Here is a 13,663-nt window from a genome sequence, read left to right as displayed (position 1 = left end):
TGCAGTAACTGGTTTAGTGACAAACGCCACGACCAACAACAGACACAACATATTTGCTGCTAATGTTTTTGTCTGAAGGAGCGCCATGAGTGGCTCTCCCCATTCCACTCGAGCTCTCTGCACCACAGCCTGCCGCTTCTGCAGGCCGAACTGCCTGACATCCAGCGGTACTGGAATTTCAGCTGAAGATAATTACATTAGGACTATTTTTAGAATAATAATCGGGACATCACTATGTAATAACACCTATAGAATCATGCAGTGACCAACAAATCAGCAGCACTATTTATAACAGGGATGTGGATGGGTACTCGAGTGCCCGACTGTTCCGAGGTGCCAGTATTGAAATGCTAGAATCATTGTTTGGTTATTTGTTAGTCATCTTCATACCACAGTGACTGAAATCTTAATTCTATATTGAATATCTCACTGCATATTCAATATTCACTAAGAACGTGTAAAAAGTTAGGACTGTCAAGCGATTTATCATGATTAATTGCATTATATCATGTAGTAAATCATGATTAATCGCATTATATCTTGTAGTAAATCATGATTAATTGCATTTGTCTTGTTTGAAAGATATTCTGTATATAAAAAGAAGAGCATTTTGTTTTAGCTATATGGGTAGACTGGGGCTGAAAGATTAATCGTTTTTATATTGAAATTGCAGTTTAAGACAATGTTCAAATCACAAGAGCTGCAATTTTTTTAAATTAAAGCATAAACTCTTAAAGATCATCAAGGTTCTTAAAAAAAGATGGTTCTTCAGTAAAGACAGTGGTTCTATATACAACCATAAACACTAAAAGACCCATTTTCATGCTTAAATCATTCCTTGCATGGTGAAATAGTTCCTCAGAATGATGGAGAATGTGCTGTATATGATTCTATACAGCACCAAAGAGAGTTCTGCTATTGTTACGATATCAAGCTTGTAACAACAGAAGAACTTATTGGTGCTATGTAGAACCCTTTTCAAAAGGTGCTATATAGAACTATATACAGCCCATTCTCCACAAATCTAAAGAACCATTTTACCATGCAACGAACTTCTTAAGCATTCACTTGGGTTGTGGAGTGTTTATGGTTCTGTATAGAACCATTGTCTTGACTAGAGATGTAGATGAGTTAGACCAATCAGAGGCAACCAAACCTCCATGTGTTGTGACACCACAACCACAACTTACTGGCAGTCTGGCACACTCAGTTCAGGGGTCGAGCCTCAAGCCAAAAAAGTGGTGGTTATTCTGGTCTTCTTGGATAAAATAAATCAGGCCTGAATCTCAGTTTATAAAATATCGCGATTTAAATTGCAGTCACAATATTAGTCGAATAATCGCAATTAGATATTTTCCCCAAATCGTTCAGCCCTAGGGTAGACAAAGTAAACTTCACCAGAATATATTTATTGCTTTCAATAACATTGGGCCTCATTCACCAATATCTCAGTTTTTTCTTAAATTTGTTCTCGAGAAAGGTCCTAAAAAAGTCTACGTCAGATGCATGACGTGTTGCGCAGATTCTGTTCTTACCTAACCTAAACAAGAAAGCATTGGTGAATGTCAGAATGTTCGTAAAAACTGCGTAAGAGAAATTTGCTCTTAAGAATGGTTGGTGAATGAGGCCCATTATTTTCATTATATGGATGCCATTTAAAAGCTGCATATAAACAAGGTGGCTACAATCACAGGTTATATCTTAGCAACATGCAGTGTGTGAGCAGCTGGCCTTTAGCCTGCACTACTATGCATTGGTCACAGGGTCAAACTGGGAAAAAGCATTTAAAAAAATGATGGTGTTAGTAATTTATTATGAGAGGCCTTTACTGCGATTTTATCACAGGCAGAGCTTCCTTAACAACCTTAAGACCTGAAACAACCTCAAAACAACCTTCGCTGTGTATCGGCTTTATATTAATACCTTAACAGTCCTGGTAAAAGTACCGAATATTGGCTCAACCTTCGCCTCGAAATGCCAAGTCAATGACAGGTAGGGCTGAAAGATTCATCGTTTTTATATCGAAATCGCAATTTAAGGCAGTGCAATTATCAAATCGCAGGAGCTGAAATTTTTTTTAATTATAGCCGACACTCTTAAAAATATAGTTCTTCAAAGTTCTTAGAAAGATGGTCCTTTAGTAAAGACAGAATACAGAACCATGAACACTCAGATCCATTTGCAAAAAGGGTTGTTTCTGTTCCTTTGTTGCTTGTTGATGTCAGGGTTATAACAACAGAAGAAAATTTTGGTCCTATAGAGAACTCCTTTCAAAAAGGTTCTATATAGAACCATGTACAACACATCCTCCATCAATCTGAAGAACTATTTTACTATGCAAAGAACCATTTAAGCATGCAAAGGGTTCTTTGAGTGTTCATGGTTCCACATAGAACCATTAGCTTTACAAAAGAACCCTTGAAGAACCATCTATATTAAGTGTGCACATTAGCAAAAACGTTGTTTTAAGTTTTAAGAGGGGAAATGAAACCTAATAAGAGTTTGGGAAATGCCTGTAGGTGAGTTAGACCAATCAGAGGCAACCAAACTTCCATGTGTTGTGACATCACAACCACAACTTACTGGCAGTTTGACACACTACGTTCAGGGGTCGAGCCTCAAGCCAAAAAAGGTGGATATTCTGGTCTTCTTGGTCAAAAAAAATCAGGCCTGAATCTCAATTTATATATATATAAAAAAATGCAATATTAGTCGGAAAAATCGCAATTAGATATTTTCCACAAATCGTTCAGCCCTGATGACAGGTAAACTAGAAATAATGACACGCTATGCATCACTACACTCATGCATTCCACTGAGTTTATATATTGCGGAACAAAGTCTAATATTTTATTAATTCTGCAAAATGAAATTATTAACAATAACTGCTGTTGGTGACTATTCTTAACTGGTTACAGTGTGTGAAATGACACAAAATAATGTAAATGTAAATCATGTGATGTATGGTCAGAAAACTCAAGACTACAAAAAAGTCCTAAGCATTAGTCCTACACATGGTTTGATGTTCACACTTGTGACATTGTGAGGCTAAAAAAGAACTTCTGCTGTTGCAAAACTCAGGAAAAACCATCTTCCACTGAAAATATCATTTCCAGCTCGTGGAGAAAACATGTTTCTTTGTGCATATAAAGGCTCATATTGTTACTAAACCCAGATCTCTTGGATGGAAAACATGAGCGGCGAGCTGGCTGTGAGAAACGTTTCATAACATGCCGTCTATAAAATGAACAGAACAGGCGATAAAAAGTGATTGCGAGTTCATACATTAATCAAAATGCAAATCCTTATGCTCCTTATGTTTTTACCTATCATAGCATGTAAGCATTGGAACACATTTCCAAGGACCACAGTGTTTGAGAGCAAATCAAGTCTTTTGGCTATTCATTTTGTTTGGGAATCATTCAGAATGCTGCAGGTTCCAACATGCTGCAAATCCATACTAAGACACAGAGCCAAACAGGTTTGCTTGAGGAGACCGCTGCAGGGTTATGTTCATGACCCCCATAGCTTGAAGCTTCGGTAACATTAAACTGATGCAAACGGATGAATGATGTAACGCAATGCATGCAGCATGTTAAAGAAAAAATTAACTTGTGATTTACATAAATAACCCAAATCAATCAGCAAAGGCACATTTACAGTCTAAAGTTGGTGTCTTTAGTTTTGCACTGGAGCTACAACACTAATGTTCCTAACAAGAAAGGGAAACGTATGTACGCCTATTAGCATCAAGCTAACTGCGTGCCCACCGGACCTCCAGGACTGGAGCTCCCAACCCCTGAGTTAAGTAATCTCAAATCAACTTGTGTTTGTGGTTTCTGACACTGTAGGATTTATGTTTATAGATGCTATGAAAAGTATGTTGCAAAGATAAATATTTACTTATAAAAATATTTGCTCATTTTGAATTTGATGCCAACAACATGTTCCAAAAAAGTTGGGACGGGGGCATGTTTACCGCTGTGTTTCATCACCTCTTCTTTTAACAACACTCTGTAAGCGTTTGGGAACTGAGGAGACACTGCTGTAGTTTTGAAAGTGAAATGTTTTCCCATTCATGCTTAACATAGGATTATAATGCGGCAAATGTTTTCAGTGGTGACAGGTCTGGACTGCTTGGGCCCAGAGAAGGTGGCAGCATTTATGGATCCTGTTTATATATTGTTTCTTCTTTGCATTTTAGAATTTTAACTTGCATTTGTGGATGCAGTGATGAACTGTTTTCACAGACAGTGTTTTTCAGAAGTGTTTCTGAGCCCATGCAGTGATTTCCACTACAGAATCATGTCTGTTTTTAACAGACAGCAGTGCTACCTGAGGGCCCAAAGATCACGGCCAGCAAATACTGGTTTTTGGCCTTGTCCCTTGCATACAGAGATTTCTCCAGATTCTCAGAATCTTTTAATGTTATTAAGTACCGTAGATGATGAAAAGCAAACGTTGTTCACTATTTCATGTGGAGAAATGTTATTCTTGATTTGATCAATGATATTTGATCATGCAGTCTTTCACAGAGTGGTGAACTCCTCCTCATCTTTACTTCTGAAAGCCTCTCTGGGATGCTTTTTTATACCCAATCATGTTACTGACCTGTTGCCAATCAACCACCAGGTGCTTTTTTAGCATTACACAACTTTACCAGCCTTTTGTTGCCCCCGCCCCAACTTTTTTGGAACGTGTTGTTGGCATCAAATTCAAAATGGGCATATATTTTTCAACATTTATCAACATTTGATATGTTGTCTTTGAAGAATTTTCGATGAAATACAGGGTTTAAATTATTTACTTCATAATGATTTCAATAATAATTACAACTATGTTGTAAAATGCAACATAGTTTACGATGAAAATGGAATTTACTGTGAAATATCACTCTACTTTGTGACTTTAAAATCTTAATCCAAGGTTTTAAGTCCTCGATTCATGCAAATTAACTCGAAAGCAATGACACGTAGATTAGTATGTTAATATTGCTTGTATTAACTATGCTTGTCTGCCACAGCTTGTGACTTGTGATCTTGGCCTGGCGTTTTTAAAAATAGCTTTGTTATCTCAGTGGGTCTCATACCTGGGTAAATAAAGGACAAATAAAAAAAATGAAATGAAAGAGGTCTAGGGTAGCAGCTATGACATCACTCCTGTGGTGTGATTAGCAAGTTTTTACTCTACAATTTCATACCACAATAACTAAAACACTCATTATGAATACATATTCAATATAAGAAGTATATGTAATAGTATTGACTATTGGTTCATATATAACATGTAATTTGACCAGGGAAGCTCAAACTATATATATATATATATATATATATATATATATATATAACACACACACACACACACACACACACATATATATATATATAAACCCATTGACTACCTATATATGGGTAGTGAATTCAGCAAATACTATATTATACTATAATGGTATTTATCACATAATTTAATTCAACGTTTGCGACAGCAAAACATTTAATAAGGAACAGGTGGTAAAATCACACAGCCAGTACAACTAAATAAATAAAATAAATTGATGCCATAATTCACTGACATCCAATTAGCTACTTGATGCTATGCAGTCTATGCGGCTCTACATTGGTTGTTTTTGTTTTATGTAGCTGTTCTATGCTCTAGAAGTACTGTTGATACCCATCATATACTCAGAAAAGCATGACATAACCATTTATCACCATATCATATCATATTGCCCCCAGACACTGCATGTTTTTGTACTTTCCCTGATCCGACACACCCAATTTGTCTCATCAGGCCCCGCATGAGTTCAGTCATACCGAGTGAATATGATGGGGTTCTGTCACAGCCTCTGTGTACTGACTCTGGGTTTGAGTCAAGTCAGCTTGGCAGAGGAACTTAGGAGTTTCATCCTGATAATGATCACTTTAAGCAAAGCATTCCTTTCAGATTGCATGTGAAGGTGTAGAGGCCAATTAAACAAATTGGCCTTTGTGACTGAGGGCCCACAGGCGGCTTCGGCTTCACACAAGGAACAAGATTATCACCTACAAGCCAACAAGGTTCTTACAGCTCTACTCTACACGTGTTAGACCTTAAAGTCTTGGACGCAGAAGCAGCCACACAGAAGAAAACTACAGATACATATACAACGAATGTACCCACTTCTCATAGTCAAATATTTTTCAAACATAAATTCAAAAATCAGAACAAATTCTGGAAAAACGTTAAGAGTCATTCTACAGAAACGTCCATTTTTGTGTCCCTAGCGTGTACAGATATGTTACACTTGAAAAACATGTTAGTGTTACAATTTATTAACATTTTAAAATAAAACAATGCGTTATTTTAACAATTACAACTTGTTGAGCCTCAATTCAGCAGTATTGTTTTTTACATCAATTATCTAGAATTCTAGGCACCACAGAAGAGCTCGTCCTCACAGTCATGTGTAAAGGTGAGGCCATATTTTGAAGTAAAAACACATTTTCTTGCCATTTTAACTGCAATAATCTATATATGAAATATTAATTATTAAATGACATAAAGAAAACAAATGACAAATTAATATTATAAATATATAATGAAAGTTATTGTCACCAGGAGTCGTGTCACTGGTGTTACCGCGTAACAAAAAATCTCTTATTTTGAAATAAAAATCACACTGATGACTTCACTTGACTTCCTTTTACCTGTTTTCTGAGGCTCTATGAAGAAAAGCACACGGTGAGTCCACTGTGTCTTTCAGTTATCAGAGATTTTCTCATTTAGCTCATGATTTCATATGAAGCTTTTAGCTGAAGTCACTGGTGTGACCTACTTTATTCTTAGGTAGTTGTGAAAAAATATAATACAAATGGATTAAATTACATATTTGAGTGGATATTCCATGATTGACGACATGTGGTTTGATGCTATGTAGCAGACATTTTGTAAAACGCATTTTTCATTTAGAATGTCTCTGGTGTTTCCTTTATTAGTGTAACACCAATGAGGACCAGTAACACCAGTGACTCCTATGGAGAGATAGAAAAGTGGACATTTCTGTGGAATGACCCTCTAATATACATTTTTCCTTTGAATATGGGAATTTTTTAGAGTCCCTAAGGTGACACAGTGATTATTTTCTAACAAGGCATTGCTACGAATTAATATATTGAGGCCATTATGTTAAGTTTCTCTTAACTGGTGGCCTCAATTTAGTAACCGGTGGTCTCCATATAATAATTTGTGGCCTCAATATGTAATTCGTGGCCACGCCTTATTAAAAAATAAACACAATGTCACTTCAAGGGGCTCCACAGAAATTTCTGATGAGAAATGTAATGAACTGTATGTACATGTAGGCTAAATTCATATGAATGTGCCATTTTCAGCGTCCAAAAAACCCACTGAGCTGTATAAGAGAACAAACTTTGAAAGATATACTAACCTATATTTCTGTACATGAGACTTTCACACTGTAACACTGTGTTTGTGGAAGCCAACAACAGAGAACTTCCTCACCTACAGCAACACCACACCACCTTTCTGGAAACAAATAAAGGTAATTTTCCTCTTCACTCACATTTGGCTCGATACTGTGTCGAAGTCGTCGGTGTTGGTGAGGAACAGAGGGTCTCTGGTCTCTCTGGGTGATTTCTTCTTGCTCCTCCATGAGCCGAACCGTCTCTTCTTCTTCTCAGCGGGGCTCGTGGGCAGACCGTCCGGGCTCTGAGGCTCCGGACTCGGCGGACTCCCGAGCTTCTCCGGGTCTCTGCTGTCCTTCTCCAGGGACTTCGACTTCACGAAGAGCTTCTTCAGTTTGGACGCTTTGGACGCGCTCATTGTTCTCAGAGTTTGAGGCAGATATTTATAAAAGTAAGAACCGAGCAGAGAGAGTGAGAGTGAGTGAGAGAGAGTGTGGAGTGAGTGTGGAGTGCAGCTCCAGCAGGTAGACTAACGTTAACTCTCTGCTGCTCAGCTCGCCTCAGTGCTGATCCTGTGCAGAGGTGGGCTCTTTCACTCGGGCTGCTCTGATGGATTTGTACTTGTACTTTAAAGCGCTTTCACTTCCTCTCGAGTAAATTCGAGGTTAAATCAATCTTTTTTCCCCTCGCTTCTATTCGAGTCCCTCACATTTAGTTCCTAATTCTTTTTTGGTGTCTTATTCCGTTCTGTTGGTGACCACATCTGGGCTGGTGCTCACGTTCCCATTTTAGACTAAATGGATCCCGCCTAAAATAAAAGCCGTGTCTACAGCGCAAACATGTTTTATTCAGTATCCAAAGCGACCAGTGAACCTACATGAGTCTTTGAGTTTTATATGTGATGCTGATAATCATAAAATTATTGAGCCCCTGAAGGACATTGGGAAATTTGTTAAAATAATAATAAAATAATATAATACACACACACACACATTTTCTAAGCCGTTTATCCTTCTGGGTCGCAGGGGGAGGTGGAGCCTGTCCCAGCAGTCACTGGGCAGAAGGCAGGAAACACCCTGGACGAGTCGCCAGTCCATCTCAGGGCATAATATAATAGGATATACTACAACATATCATATAATAATAATAATAATATTTTTAATAATGGGTAAAAAACCTGCTTGTGAAATGACCTGAGATTTTTTTTCCCTCAAATTATCTCGAGATAATTATCTTGTCTTCTTTATGACACGCCAGCCTATATTTTATGCACCCACCTATAGCCATTAAGTTGTCCAGAAAGCTGTAGCTGCTCTTGAATAAAACACACCTCAGATATATGTGTGCAACTCTTCCTCAGTGTCTTTGTATTTGAGACCGAGTTCAAAATAAAGTGCTACATATTGGTCAGTTTCCATTAGAATAGTTCCAATCACAACTTCCAGCACCCCTAACTGGACGGTGGGCCTGGGGAGGTAACAGTGAGTGGAATGTTGCCTGAATGGCATATTGGCGCCATCTACAGGTCAGAGTGGGGAATATGCGTAAATTCCCTCTATATATTTCGGGATGATTACCACAAGATCATTATCCTGAGAAAATTATCTCGAGGTAATTTTGCAGACAGCAAGGTTTTTTTATTTTACCCATTATAAAAAAAAGTATACATATACATATTAATAACCATTTCATGTAATAACTTTCTGTGAGGGAGCTGTTAGAGGCATTAAACTCTTCAGACGTCTGGTTCCTATCGCCACCACTGTAAACAATTCTGACTCAGTAAGTTTCTCTAAAATGGTGAATTTCACTTCAAAGCACTCTGAATACTTTTTGGACCTGTTTGATTTGGCAGCTACTTTTACTGTATCACTTTCACCATTTCTTTGAAGACGGAACACTTTAGCCTGATAGTGGGTTTAAGCTGCTCTCTGGTGAAAGGATTATTTGGACAGCTGGTTAAATCATAGCACAGCTGCTCAGTGTCCAAACTTCAAAATGAAGAGTGAAGATGTAAAAACATTCGTAAAGCTGTGTTTTATCAACTGATTGACATGATTAAATATATGTTAAGTTTTATGTAGCCCAAATAAAAAGTACTGCAATGTTTAAAAAATAAATATAAAAAAAATCACTATAGCACCATCTTGTGGACAAATATGCAAAAGCGGCTTTGGAAGTTCATTTCTGCCCCATTTGATCCATCTTGTACGTTTTCACATAAACATTAAATGTGATTCATTGTAGGCCAACATTTAAATCATCTCTTCTAACCAGTTAGTTCTCCTGTGCTAACATTTAAAGCCAGGACATGTTTATGTAGAAGCTAATCGCAAAATAAATAAAGTCCACATGAGTCATAGCTGCCAGCAGTTTATTGATGAGAGCGCGGTGGCATATGGCAAACATGCAGCGTTTCCATTGTCAGTGTGAAGCCTGCGCTTTGTGCACACACAGGCTGATGGAGGCTACAAACAAAAAAAGGAAATAAAAGGCACAAAATTTAGACATTCGGTCTCTTAGACATCAGTGGAAGAAGAGAACCTCTTTTCCTGAATGAGACAAAATCAGAATGGTGCAACACTGATCCTCAGAAGGCACGTGATTCTGTTCAGAGAATCAGGATTCAGAAAGGTAACAATACAGGTAACAAGCAAGCGAGTCCTTTGCCACTCATTTGATTCCCCTCCTTCATGTACAGCTGCAGCGCAAGCGAAAACCAATGGTAGAGATTCGATCTAGAGCAGTGGCTGTCAATCGACTCCTAGCAAATCCTTAGTGAGAGGAGTCAGGTGCACCAGATCAGGGAGATCGATAGAGCGAGGACAGCAGTGGATGGAGAACTACTGTTCTAACCAGGATCCCTTAAGTCATTTGCTGGAGAACTGTGGCCTTGCCCAGTGCAGTGTTCTCCCCACTGAACTGGATGTTAGTGCAGCTCTGTAGCTCTCCCTCTGCCTTAAAGGAATACTCCAAAACATAACAGAAAGGACTTCTGTTGTACGTGTGCACAGCAAAACGCATGGAAATTGCTGTCTGTGTTAATAAACCAGTTGTTTATCCGCTGTTGTCGGAAGAAAACCTTGCATCTCCAAAATGATAACCGAACAAGAGAAGGAAAAAACCTACTTTACTTTTAATGTAAGTCAATGCAACCAGACTAAAAATTGGCAAGGTTTTCTACCGACAACAACGATGTGTTACAGATGGAGCAGAGAGCAATCAGGAAAAACACTGGAGTATTCCTTTAAGCTGACTACCTGAGGAATCCTGCTTTGCAAAATAACACACCTGATCTGCTTCTAGTGCAGCATCTACAGGCATGGCCACTGTATACAATGCCTTGGTTATTCTCCATTCAACAAGAACGCTGATGTTGTGTAGGGATGGAATGAATACTTGTAGACACTCCAGAGCTCGGGGACCCCCAGACGGTCCACATTTTTGCTCAATGCATAGGGCCAGAGCCAAGATGTGGACCGTCTAGATGTCCCTGAGGACAGGTTTGAGAATCACTGTTCTTATCAACATCTGAGAAGGAGTAGGAGAATGCATCTCACAGTAATTTAGAACCAGCCTTCATATCTTTAAGAGTGTTTTTAAGTTTAGAAGGTGAGACCTTGCTGAAAGCCATGAATATGAAACTAAACTTTCAATATAATGAAAATTTCCTTCTTATTTTTTTATTAGCTTTTTTTCTTCCTTCCATTATCCACATTTAATACACGGCTAAATGAGACATCGTGTTTTGCGCCCATGAGTAAATGACTAAGGCCAGAGGTGTTGTCTAGTATTAAAACTCACAAGCCTAGGAAAAGCCTTCACTCCGCCACATTCAAATTCATGGATGTATAAAATGTACACGTCAGTCTCTGAAAGCTCAAGAAAAACAAAAAGTACAAGTCTGCTAATCTAATTAGTCTTAAAACAGGCTTAAAAAATGATGCAAAAAAACGTGGGAACTGAAACCGTTCACTTCCGTCCAAATTAAAAATGTCTTTCTTTTTCAGCCGATATACATTCACTAACTAGAAGTCCTAGCATAACAAAATCAAAACTGAGCCCTTTCGGGTTTCATAATTAACCATAATGTTTTGGCTATCTGCACAATCGCTTTGACCAATACACTGGCCGAAGGTATGAGTATCAGCTTTTTAGAACTAGTTTATAACTACTAATGCACCTTCAATCGTTTGTACTTCCACCTTATAATAATCCATGTACAGTTACTAAAGACACTTCATAAGAAGTAGGTCTGAAATCGGGTCCACTACAGGTCCACATCCGATACTACATAGTTTATTCCCTTCATGCTTTGACCCCTGTGGGGACAGTAAAGGTTCCGAGTGGTTAAATAGCCACTCTTAAGCACTGACTGTTAGGAAAACTGCATCACTTTCTTTGAATGTGTCCATTTTCTGATTGGCTTACATCAGACCTTCATCAGTGGGTGGAGTTTAAGTAACAGGTTTGGTAATATGTTCCTAGCAAGAGAAATCCATTCTTCCAATAACAACCCACAGTTGTTATTTTTTTAACTTTTACCTTCATGTAATGTTGGAGTCTGGTAGCGTGAGGCTCGATCTAGCGCTCTCAAGAAATAAACACTGGAGCTTCCAACACTGTTCAAATAAGCTCGGTCAGAAAAACAGCAAAAAAAAAAAAAACCCAGAAATGCTCACTTTGCAAGCCTAGAAAAGATGTTTCCATAAATCTTTACAAGAAGAAACAGCTGGTGAATTCACTCCTCTGCTGCTACACGCGGTGGGGGAGGGGAGCAGAAAGGTCAGGTGTGAATGTGTTTGAACGAACATGGCTAGAACCAATAAAGCTCAGACACGCTCACAAACTCCTACATCTCCAGTACGTGGCATTTCCTGCATTAACACAAATATCAGAAAAAGAAATGTGATACAAAAGTTTGGATATACCAAATTGTCAACAACCGCTTTGGGTTACACTGACAATAAATGCAATATCTTAAAGAAGTGTTTATAAGGGACGAGAAAAATCATGCAGTGGGGTTCTTAATCTAAAGAAAAACAAGAGAAGGGAAAAAATGAGTCCATAGTTTTTTTTCCTCTTTTGTGAAAAAAACAGAATTCAGTCCCACTGAGGGAATCGGGGAAGTTGCTGTTTTTCCATTATTTGACAAGCCTCTTGGCTACGTCGGCGTAGGCGATCTCGATCTCCTTGTCGCTGGGGCAGGTGTTGGTGAACTCTTCGCGTGTGTACGCATTGCTCAGGTACTTCCAGATACCGGTCATGTCTTTAGGGATCTCAAAGCCTCGGTACTTCTTGGCCACCACCTACCAGAGAGAGTTAGTAAACAAAGATGTACTGTTACAAAGGCATACTGTGCAACTGGCAATGAAAAGGAAAAACTCACAATAGACCATTTTCACACTGTGCTCGTTAATGTGGAAGAGTAAACAGTAGCATTAAATAGCTTCCAGTTGCGCTGTAAACAATGGCTGCCTGAAATCACTGCTGCGTTCCTAAATGCACCAATAATTCAACTAAACAGCCTCATGTAAGTTTCCAGTCGATCAAGTTTACAAATTTTCAACTTTAGCTGAAAAGCTCTCCTCACCATGTGTCACTCTTAATGAAATAACCGATCAAAAAAAGGAGGTAAAACTGAACTGGAGCGCAAACGTGGGCTGTACAGCAGGACAGATCTACTCACATTTGTGATTAAAAATGCTCAGCTCCAGGTACAAATATTTATTCACTGGCGTATTTACAATCCTGGAGATTGTCATCACAAAGATTTGCTTAAAAACCTCTGAGAAATACTCCTCACCACTGTAGCTTAACGGTTAGTTTACTTTAATGTAGAAATACGATGTTGTGCCTCCATTACCGCTCCGTTAAACGGTGCAGACAGAAGTCTGATAACGCTACTTTTTGCAGAAGTGACGATGCAGAGACTGTGAAAAAAGGTCTGTAGCCACACAATCACCACCCAGGAGAGAATAACATGTAATCACAGAGCTGGGCAATAGGGCCAAAAATCTAATCACAACATCTTTCCATATTGATATCGATAACTTCTTTTTCTTCAACAATTTCAACAGCGAAACAGCTACCCAGAAAACTTAGTCTTTTTGCACTTGAATGCAATGTGAATAAGCAACAAGACAATATGACACGATTTTTCCTGTCATCAAAACTGTATGTACCAAATGCATGATACCTTTCATTTTTGAAAAGTGAAAGGAGAATGGAGAGTTTGGAGCTTCATTCAAAAAATC

The 13,663-nt window shown here is 38.5% G+C and overlaps 2 protein-coding genes across 4 annotated transcripts in view; both read right to left on the bottom strand.

Annotated features, from left to right (window-relative positions):
• Nucleotides 1-7,914, bottom strand: part of crybg1a (crystallin beta-gamma domain containing 1a) — a 109,934-nt gene extending 102,020 nt beyond the window's left edge. For all 3 annotated transcript variants that reach the window (XM_036593180.1, XM_036593181.1, XM_036593182.1), the window contains exon 1: nucleotides 7,565-7,914. In XM_036593180.1, coding sequence (XP_036449073.1) covers nucleotides 7,565-7,824 — 260 coding nt within the window. In that variant the 5' untranslated portion in view covers nucleotides 7,825-7,914. The remainder of the gene's footprint in view (nucleotides 1-7,564) is intronic.
• Nucleotides 7,915-9,763: 1,849 nt separating this feature from the next.
• Nucleotides 9,764-13,663, bottom strand: part of clic4 (chloride intracellular channel 4) — a 43,654-nt gene continuing 39,754 nt past the window's right edge. The window contains exon 6 of the mRNA XM_036592874.1: nucleotides 9,764-12,715. Coding sequence (XP_036448767.1) covers nucleotides 12,551-12,715 — 165 coding nt within the window. The 3' untranslated portion in view covers nucleotides 9,764-12,550. The remainder of the gene's footprint in view (nucleotides 12,716-13,663) is intronic.

The sequence above is a fragment of the Colossoma macropomum genome, unplaced genomic scaffold (assembly GCF_904425465.1).
Source record: "Colossoma macropomum unplaced genomic scaffold, Colossoma_macropomum, whole genome shotgun sequence".
Classification (NCBI taxonomy): Eukaryota; Metazoa; Chordata; class Actinopteri; order Characiformes; family Serrasalmidae; genus Colossoma; species Colossoma macropomum.
This window is presented reverse-complemented; position numbering and strand designations above follow the sequence as displayed.